At 39.9% G+C, this 10,518-nt stretch overlaps 1 protein-coding gene across 1 annotated transcript in view; it reads left to right on the forward strand.

Annotated features, from left to right (window-relative positions):
* The window catches only part of CLCA1 (chloride channel accessory 1), a 34,714-nt gene extending 24,540 nt beyond the window's left edge, over positions 1 to 10,174 (forward strand). Inside the window, exons 9-14 of the mRNA XM_033225477.1 lie at positions 1,374 to 1,480; positions 3,438 to 3,653; positions 4,241 to 4,502; positions 5,564 to 5,734; positions 8,654 to 8,890; positions 9,734 to 10,174. Coding sequence (XP_033081368.1) covers positions 1,374 to 1,480; positions 3,438 to 3,653; positions 4,241 to 4,502; positions 5,564 to 5,734; positions 8,654 to 8,890; positions 9,734 to 10,125 — 1,385 coding nt within the window. The 3' untranslated portion in view covers positions 10,126 to 10,174. The remainder of the gene's footprint in view (positions 1 to 1,373; positions 1,481 to 3,437; positions 3,654 to 4,240; positions 4,503 to 5,563; positions 5,735 to 8,653; positions 8,891 to 9,733) is intronic.
* Positions 10,175 to 10,518: the final 344 nt, after the last annotated feature.

Raw genomic sequence — 10,518 nt, forward strand, 5'->3', positions numbered from 1 at the left:
CCTAGTACTATCTGTCCTAGACTGGGTTTCTTAGAAGCAGAGCCTGAGACAGGGATTTGGGTGCATGCAATTTATAGGGGAGAGAGTGCTCAGGAGAAAAGGAAGGAGGAAAGGATAGGGCCAAGGAAGGAGCTAAGCACTGATGCAGACGTAGGCAGTCTAGCTGCGCCCCCAGGGGACTCTGGAATTGAAAGCGCATCACAGACTTTTCTCACCTTGAGGCAGGAGGGTGGCCTTTTCCACCACTGTGTCTATCAGTCTTTGACTGTGGACTGTCAGAACAGGGCAGAGGAGGGGGCATGTTATTTCTCTATGCAGGGTGGCCCCTTTTAGTAAGACAATTCTCTGGAAGAGGAGGCAGCTATAAGCCAACGCCTAGAGCAGCTGGGAAGAGATGCACTTGGCTAGGTACGGAGATGTGGGTGGGGCATCAACAGCCTTACTGAAATTACTTCCTTAACTTCAGATGGAATCATAATAGTTAAAAAGTACTTTCACATCAACTAACTTAGTGACACCTATTCTAAATAGCCCAAGATTGCCTGGCCTGGTGTAAAATCCTGTTTTTATGATATACTACTCTGTAACTGTCCCTTTGTCCACTGTTGTTTCTTGCTGTTGTCACATATCTGTCTTTCCTCATTTAGAAGAAAACTCTAAAGCCAGGTTTGTTAGAATTATGTTTCAAATAAATCAATAGTCTTGGAGTACGGCTTAATTAATTCTCTCAAGTAAAAGTAGAGGACCTTTAATATGTAGATTTCATGACATAAGTTTATATCATAAGTTGATATCAAATTGTATCAGAGATTCATGGCTGCTTTGCAGATAGTTAAAGTAACCAGGTAACTGAGATGTTGCTAAAGCTATTATGTACTAAGATTTAAAAATTAGTGGCTGGGTCTGGTGGCTCACTCCTATAATCCTAGAATTTGGGGAGGCCAAGGCCGGTGGATTCATTGAGCCCAGGAGTTCAAGACCAGCCTGAGCAACATGGTGAAACTCATCTCTAAAAACAAAAAAAAAAAAAACAAAAATTAGCCAGACATGGTGGTATATGCCTGTAATCCCAGCTACTTGGGGGCTGAGGTAGGAAGATCACTCGAGCCTGGGAGGTGGGGATTGTAGTGAGCCAAGATCATGCCAGTGTACTCCACCCTGGGCAACAGAGCAAGAGCCTGTCTCAGAAAAAAAAAAAAAAAGTTAAAATAGTATCAAAGTCTGAGTTAATGTAGGCACCTATTTGATGTTGATCTATTTACACTTTAATAACACAATGGGATATTTATTTTGTATATTCTCTAAACAACAGCTAAAATGTTGCAAATATTTGCTTACTGGTAAGTAATTTCTGAAAATGTATTGCATTTTAGGAGGTTTACAGACATATGCTTCAGATCAAGTTCAGAACAATGGCCTCATTGATGCTTTTGGAGCCCTTTCATCAGGAAATGGAGCTGTCTCTGAGCACTCCATCCAGGTTGGAGTTCTTAATCTTTGGTTTTTCATATTTACACATAATCATAGCCAAGATGAAGAATTTAATGGCTAAAAGTTTTAAGTTTTACACTCTTCTGGTACTGAATTAAAATTAAAATAGAAGGTCCAGCCTGATATTAGACATTATTCCTAAAATGCAACACTACTCATTTAAACAAGACAATTAGTGTTTACTTGTTTGGAAGCAATACCACGTGACTTCTTCATAGAAATCAGCAGATAAAATGTCGTAGGTCCAAGAATTCTTTTTTAACATCTCTAAACAAGCAACTAGAGCAATGTAGTTGGCTCAGAATTTTCTTCAGAGTAGATCATCTCAATTACAAATGTTCTGGGACAAGTATCCAGGGACTACTTGTTTTACTTTTCCATTACATCAAATTTCTGATGTTTGCCAAGATTTACATATAATGGACAGAAAGTGCTTTGTACTGTAAAAAGCCAGCGGTGTCAGTCCAGATGCCTGGATCTTGGCCCTGGGTCTGTCATTAACTATGTGACCTGGGCAATGAACTTCACCTCTGTGGACTTTCATTTCTCCGCCAGGTATAGACCAGAAAACTTCCAATGGCCCATCTGGTTCTAAAATTTCAGGAAAACCAAATTGCCTTTCAAAAGTCTTGGGACTATTAAGAAAAAAGAAAAAAATGCATCTTTTTTCAATGCTTTTTTTAAGTAATTGCAGAAGTTATTTGCGTTAATTTTTAAACTAGAGAGAGTGAACAATCAGCATTCACACTGGTGTGAATTATAATTTTTATGATGAAAGTTCAGATAAAGATAAAGGAATACCGTAATGTCAAAGCCTAATAATGACAGATTTTGAAACCACAGGCTTTCTGGCTTATCAATGGAGCATTTACTCAATCTAGGAAGACACCAATTATACCCATCTGGGTTATTCTGGTTCAGATTTAGAAAATTAAACTCAAGGGCCTGGTTTGGGAAAATGGAGGAATGTGTCCTAGAAAAGTAATTAAAGTGATAAAAGGACAAGTTCACATTTAGGAAATTTCTGCCTGTGATTTTTGTATTTAAGAAACCTAACAGAGAGAGAGCGAGAGAGATGGAGAAATGAGCAAGACTCATTCACCAGCGTGCCACAAGAACCAGGTCTAATAGCCCTTTACTTTCTCCACATGCCAGCTTTTAATCTACCTGTGAAACTAGGAAATCTGGCTCCATGACCAGCCCAGTCTGTCTTCTAATAGGTGCTAACTTTGAGACAATAACTACCTAGGAGATAATCCTCAAAATCACATTTTCTAAAAAAGTCTTCCCTACCTCACTCCCTGCTCTGCAGCTCCCACATCTATTCCAAAAAAGTTGGCCTTGGCTTACTTCATTTATCTCCACGGGACCTGCAATACTCCCTGACCTAGCAATTAGGTAATTCAGACAATTTCACCCACAATGTGTAGGTGTCACACACACCCACAATGTGTGGGTGTGATGAATGTCAAAGGATTGATAGAAATAAAATCCTATAGGAGATCAGAGGAAAAGGGGAATTTTTTTACAACTGGTAAATGAGATGGACAGCAGAGAAACCTTTACGGAGAAGGTAAAATTTGAATTTTGAAGGATGAGTAAGGCTTGGACAAATAGAGAAGACTAAGAAGGCTTAGATAAATGGAGAAGACAAATGTAAAGCCTTCTAGGAAAAGTAAAGAGTATGATAATAAAGGCAAAGAGTCAGGGATTCACAAGGATATTTTGGGGAAGTGGTCTTGTTTGGGTGGAGGAAGGGAAATTGTGGAAGCTAAGGCTAGAAAGATAACTTAGAACTGCATCATAATTGCTCCTAACACCAAATCAAGGACTCAGGCATCACTGAAGTCTTTTTGATGGGGCACTGGGAAGAGAGGGGCAGAAGGGAAAAGACCATGTGATGGGAGCTGTATTCTCCAGAAAGTAAGAGCTGTTTTTCTTAACAGCTTGAGAGTAAGGGATCAACCCTCCAGAACAGCCAGTGGATGAATGGCACAGTGATCGTGGACAGCACAGTGGGAAAGGACACTTTGTTTCTTATCACCTGGACAACACAGCCTCCCCAAATCCTTCTCTGGGATCCCAGTGGACAGAAGCAAGAAGGCTTTGTAGTGGACAAAAACACCAAAATGGCCTTCCTCCAAATCCCAGGCATCGCTAAGGTATGGAGTCAGCTTTTTTTGTTTCTCATAATTCAACAAGATAAAATAAAGCTTTTACAGTATAATTGTAGCATTTTAAATGTTAGTGGTGGCTAAAAGGAGAGTCAGTATTGAATCAAAGAGAGAACAAGGAAAAAAGTCTCCATCCAATGAAAATCACTCAGTACGCCAGCAAGTAAAGAGAAAGGAAATAGGTGATATTTTGTCCAGGTACTAAATGGAGAACCTTCAAATTACATAGTAATCAAGATGCAAAATGATCCTCGACGTTTTGGGGTCACAAAAACGATTTGCTTTATCTCAGAGACTCGTCTCTTATAAAAACAAAGCAACAATAAGCATACAGCTTTCAGACCTCACCATCCCCCTGACACCCCCCGTGGAATTTTCTTGACAATGGGAACGATATAGTTAGTTCAAGCACACTGAAGCTCCCCATGGCTGACAGAGTATCAAACATGCACACCTCTTCTTAGATATGCTTCCAACATGCGTGTATCAGAGGCTTTTCCTTTACGTGACATTGAAGTCAGGTCTGTGTCACCTGAAGTTATTCATTGGAAATGTTTACACGTGTTTTGGTTCAGGTTGGCACCTGGAAATACAGTCTGCAAGCAAGCTCACAAACCTTGACTCTGACTGTCACGTCCCGTGCATCCAATGCTACCCTGCCTCCAATTACAGTGACTTCCAAAATGAACAAGGACACTGGCAAATTCCCCAGCCCTATGATAGTTTATGCAAATATTCGCCAAGGAGCCTCTCCGATTCTCAGGGCCAGTGTCACAGCCCTGATTGAATCAGAGAATGGAAAAACAGTTACCTTGGAACTACTGGATAATGGAGCAGGTAATCACCCAAGAAATTGGAAAGTATATATTTCTTTTTCCAAGAAGCAACCAGGGAATGCCAAAAGGGCACAGTCTGGTGAGGGCAGTTAGACAGGCAAGGCAGAACAGCACTGGGGTCCGGTTGGGAGAGTTCTCCATTTCCCCACAATTCCTACGTTTATAAATGCTGGAAGATATGAAGGCTTCTGCAAGCCCCAAAACACATTAATAGCTCAACCTCAATGGATTCAGAGTCTCTAGGGAGTTGTCATAGGGTATTCCACAAACCCCAAAAAAAGAAAAAGAGGAAAATTCATAACTATATTGTGGTAGGTGCTTTGTATATACACACACATATGTGTGTATGTATATACACAAATGCATATATACAAAGACATATATAATCTTTGTTTTTACAATATCTTCACTGAGGCTTTCACTTTTAGAAAGCAGCAGACGTAGATTCAAGCACAGTCCTATATGATTCCTGTATCTATGCAGATTCTATATTAGCTTGCCCCAAAAGTGAAAATTCTGCCCCTTATTCTTGTCTTTAAGAAGTCTATCGGGGAGAGACAGAAAGAGAATTCTACATTTCTTTTTAGAAAAAAACATGTCTTCTTACTGTGAAGCAAGTAATCATACTAGAATGAATCCTGTGAATGAATTTCCCACCTCAATCTACCTTGGGGAGAAGTCATGAATTTTATTAAATAACCATACAACATTTTTTTCCTCCACAGTTGCATATAGCAGTTTAATTTAGTTCAACAGATGCTTATTGACTAGTTACCTTGTGCTGTGTTGGGTGTAACAAAGAAACAATATCATCTTCGATTTCATTAAAAAAGTCAACAATTCAAGAAGACAGAATGTATACCTAAAACCACACACACTACACACACAGTGATAAAAGAAGTAAGCCTCACCCTCAACACACCAAAATCTTAAGGTCTCCTGGAGCTAATGCTGAATTTCTTGTTGCTTTGAAAATTCTTAGCCTACATATGAGTTGGAAATATACAAATACCCTCCCAGTTACCTTTAGGATATTTATTAATTCCTTCATTCTTTATCAAGGTGCTGATGCTGCTAAGGATGACGGTGTCTACTCAAGGTATTTCACAACTTACGACACGAATGGTAGATACAGTGTAAAAGTGCGGGCTCTGGGAGGAGTCAACGCAGTCAGACGGAGAGCGATACCCCAGCAGAGTGGAGTAATGTACATACCTGGCTGGATTGAGAATGGTAAGCAATCTGTAATAACACACCTGGCTTGTGCAAAAGGATTGGTTTCAAGAGGAAACTATTAAGCCTGTGGGGCAGAATGGTGCATGATTAAATCAGGGTTTCTCAACCTTGGCACTACTAAGATTTTAAGCCAGACAATCCTTTATTGTGGAGGGCTATCCTGCACATTGTGGGATGTTTAGCAGCATCCTTAACCTCTATCCATTATTTGTCAATAGCAATTCCCTAGTCATGACAATCAAAAATGTCTCCATATGTCATCCACTGTCCCTTAGGGGGGCAAACTAGCCCCCGGCTGAAAATCACTAGATAGAACACAGCTTTTGACTGCCTCACTTCAAAGCCCAGCCCTCTATCAAATACAGTATTTTGTATAATCTTTTGTACTTCACTCTCCTCAGTTGTAAAATAAGGATAATAATGGCAGTTACCTGATAGCATGGTCACAAAGAATAAATAACACATCTAACAAACTGTTACTGGTAAATAGTATTTAATAAAGGTTTTATCATTATTTTAAAAACATTTTTAATGAAGTTCTTTCCATGGAAGCATTTCTAATTTATCCTAATGAATCATTTAAACAGAATTTAAAAAGCAGTAATTTAGGGTTTGTTAACTACATCAATATCATTATCCAAGTCCACTGTCTGTCTTTCCTCTTTTCTCCTCCTGCTCAGGCCAGGGAGCATAGTAGATGAATTTCATGCGGGCCAGCACACTGACCCCATGTGTTAGCAGGTGAGAAAATTATGTCCATGAAACAGACAGTCCCATACCACTTTTGGTTACAAACACTTGCCCTGGACTAGAGAAGGAGTTGAGACCAAGTTTGTGTCCCAGTGGATTCCCAGACTAGTTTTCCATCAATCTCCACCCTGTCCTGGGCAGGCTTTTTCTTGATGTTGGTGTGGGGGAAGGAGAAGAGCTCCTTTGAGAACCTTCCCACTGTCATCTTTACTTGGCTGTGTGCTTAGTGAAGAGAGAGAGGATTCAGTGACACATGGTGTCCCTCATGCAAAGGTGATAATAGAGGGGAAATGTTTTAAAAGATGCCACTGCCTTTTTTTTTTTTTTTTTTAAGACAGTTTTGCTCTGTTGCCAGGCTGGAGTGCAGTGGCGTGATCTCAGCTCACTGCAACCTCCGCCTCCTGGGTTCAAGAGATTCTCCTGCCTCAGCCTCCCGAGTAGCTGGGACTACAGGTGCACGCCACCACGCCCAGCTAAGTTTTGTATTTTTAGTAAAGACAGGGTTTCACCATGTTGGCCAGGATGGTCTTGATCTCTTGACCTTGTGATCTGCCCACCTCGGACTCCCAAAGTGCTGGGATTACAAGCGTGAGCCACTGCGCCCAGCCAATGCCACTGCTTTTTGAGTTAGGGGAAGGAGGCAGAAGGGGACTGGTTAAGTGACTAAGTCTAGCCTTATCACAGCATTTTACTTACAGTAATACATTTCATTCTTGTAAGTATCCATTTTTAAAGATGGGGAAACAGAAGCTAGAGAGGTTATGGGTTCATATAACTAATAGTGTTAGTGCCTCGCATAACAGTAGGCCATGTTCTTCCCTCTATCCCTCGATAAGCCGTAATGGCAGTCTCTACTGGTGCTTTCAGTATGAACCCTGAACCTGCTAGAGCATTCACTTCATCTTTGCCAAAGACCAGATTAATGGGTATGAAGATTAAATGGTCTTTAACAGATAAAAATTTTATAAAGAGGTAGAGTTTATGAGAAAACAAATTCTAAGTAATGCCATGTTAGGATCTTATGAGATATTTTTATTGAAAAGAAAAGAGAACCTGAGAACTCTACAGATTGAACAGACCAGGGTATTTTTTAAATTCCAGGATTACTTTTATACCTATCTTTGATAAGAATGGGGATGAAATTGGAATTACTACAATAACTAGATTCCCATGCATTCACTGAGAAAATCAGAAGTCTTTCAAAAGCACAAAATTTTGGAACCTCTAACATAAAACATTTCATTAAAAACTGAAATTTAATAAGAAACATGAAACGCAAACATGGAGAAAGTAAAAGAAATATGCATAAACAATCAAGGCATTCTTGAAGGTCCAGTTGATTAGTTGCCAAATAAATAGGAAAGATAATGAAACCCACACTACTATTTAGGTGGAAGACATTTCTTGAGGCAGTCTGAGGTTTAAAACAGAGTTAGTATTTAGGCCGGGCAGAGTGACCCACTCCGTAATCCCAGCACTTTGGGAGGCCGAGGCAGGTGGATCACCTGAGGTCAAGAGTTCGAGACCACCCTGGCCAACATAGTAAAACCCCATCTCTACTAAAAATACAAAAAATAGCTCGGTGTGGTGACACATGCCTGTAATCCCAGCTACTCAGGAGGCTGAGGCAGGAGAATCACCTGAACCCGGGAGGCAGAGGTGGTAGTGAGCTGAGATCGCACCACTGCACTCCAGCCTGGATGACAAGAGCGAAACTTCATCTCAAAAACATAAACGAAAGAAAGGAAAGGAAAGGAGAGGAGAGGACAGGACAGGACAGGACAGGACAGGACAGGAAAGGAAAGGAAAAACAGAGGTAGTATTTAAACTGACCTTGCGGAAAGACAAGATCAGGATGGGCAAAGAGATGGAAAAAGAAGCAATTTCAGGACAAATGTCATGAAAATAAATTCCAAAAGGTTATTCCACTAAATATCCAGGGAATACCTTAAGAGATAAAAAGCTGTGATTCTCTGTTTGCTCTTTTCCCTCTGATGAAACCGTATTTGGGGTCTTGTCTCCAAATATTTAAAATTAATTCTGTGTGTGGAAGTAAAGAAGCAGAAGTGGGGAATAGGAAGAGGGTGATCCGATAATAAAACAGACGGAGGTATCACCATTTAGTGATGTTGCTTACCATATTTCGCATAATTTTTTTTAATACAGATGAAATACAATGGAATCCACCAAGACCTGAAATTGAGGACAATGTTCAACGCAAGCAAGTATGTTTCAGCAGAACATCCTCGGGAGGCTCATTTGTGGCTTCTGGTGTCCCAAATGCTCCCATACCTGATCTCTTCCCACCTTGCCAAATCACCGACCTGAAGGCGGAAATTCACGGGGGCAGTCTCATTAATCTGACTTGGACAGCTCCTGGGGACGATTATGACCATGGAACAGGTAAGCTGAACCTGGTGTGGACCCTGTAAAGGAGTTTACCAGCCAAGCAGAGGAGCAGAAGCGGGTGAGGCAGGCACCTGTGTTCTGATGCTTGGGGGCAGAAGGCAGGAGGGATCTTGCTGGTCCTTTGAAATGAGGGATAAATGTATTTAAAGAAGAGAGATTTAAAACCTGAAAAACTGGTATACTTTGGGAGTAAGAGGTTTCAGCCAGGAAAGGTAAACCTCACTTAGTTTCTGAAAACTTGCCAAACTGTCCTTTGACAAACTCCATTTTCTGGGGAGCAGTGACCCCTGGAGAAGAACTGGGAATACAGCATAGATGTCTATAGAGCAGAGCTCTTTTGGAAGGAACCTCAGGTCCTACCAGACTTTCTCTTTCAAAGTGCGGTCTGCGGACTACAGCATGCGGATACCATGAACACTTGTTAGAAAGTGTTTTCAGATCTGCATTTTCAGATCCCTGGGTGATTTGTACACACATTACAGTTTGAGAAGCACTGGTGCAAACTCCCTCTATAAATAATAAAATAATAAACAGTTGTTAAACAACCTCTTCTTTCTGCCAGGCACTATGCCCAGAAATGCTGACCAAGGCTTTAAGTCATGCCCAATCCAGTTTTATGCTTATCACTGTGTCATTATATACAAAGAAGAATGTAAAAGAGATAGTGACCCTTGTAAATAGGACCATCGGTTCATTTATTTGGGAATCTTATGTGGTGATGATATGATTTCTAATAGACTTTTAAAGCTTTTTAAATATTTTTTAAAGCTCTACAGCTTAGGAAGTTTCTTTAAGATTTCAGAATTGAAGTCACATTCTTCTTGTTTTTCTTTTTAGCTCACAAGTATATCATTCGAATAAGTACAAGTATTCTTGATCTCAGAGATAAGTTCAATGAATCTCTTCAAGTGAATACTACTGCTCTCATCCCAAAGGAAGCCAACTCTGAGGAAGTCTTTTGGTTTAAACCAGAAAACATTACTTTTGAAAATGGCACAGATGTTTTCATTGCTATTCAAGCTGTTGATAAGGTCGATCTAAAATCAGAAATATCCAACATTGCACGAGTATCTTTGTTTATTCCTCCACAGACTCTGCCAGAGACACCTAGTCCTGATGAAACGTCTGCTCCTTGTCCTAATATTAGTATCAACAGCACCATTCCTGGCATTCACATTTTAAAAATTATGTGGAAGTGGATAGGAGAACTGCAGCTGTCAATAGGCTAGGGCTGAATTTTTGTGAGATAAATAAAATAAATCATTCATCCTTTTTTTTTTTTTTTTTTTGATTATAAAATGTTCTAAAATGTATTTTAGATTTCCTGTAGGGGGCGATATATTAAATGTATTTCCTGTAGGGGGCGATATACTAAATGTATTTTAGACTTCCTGTAGGGGGCGATAAAATAAAATGCTAAACAACTGGGTATATATGCATAAAACTATGCATTCAAATCCAAAAATTTAATAATCATTGAGTCTTTTATTAATGAATTTAAATACTAGAAAGAAACAGGGCTTGCATCAATAAATGGAAGTATGTTTTTATTTGTTTTAAGGAGCTTTGTCCCTTAAAAACAACATGCAATTGCATAAATCTAACAGAGTTGCTAAAAGTTG

The sequence above is a fragment of the Trachypithecus francoisi genome, unplaced genomic scaffold (genome assembly GCF_009764315.1).
Source record: "Trachypithecus francoisi isolate TF-2019V2 unplaced genomic scaffold, Tfra_2.0 Lachesis_group12, whole genome shotgun sequence".
Taxonomy (NCBI): Eukaryota; Metazoa; Chordata; class Mammalia; order Primates; family Cercopithecidae; genus Trachypithecus; species Trachypithecus francoisi.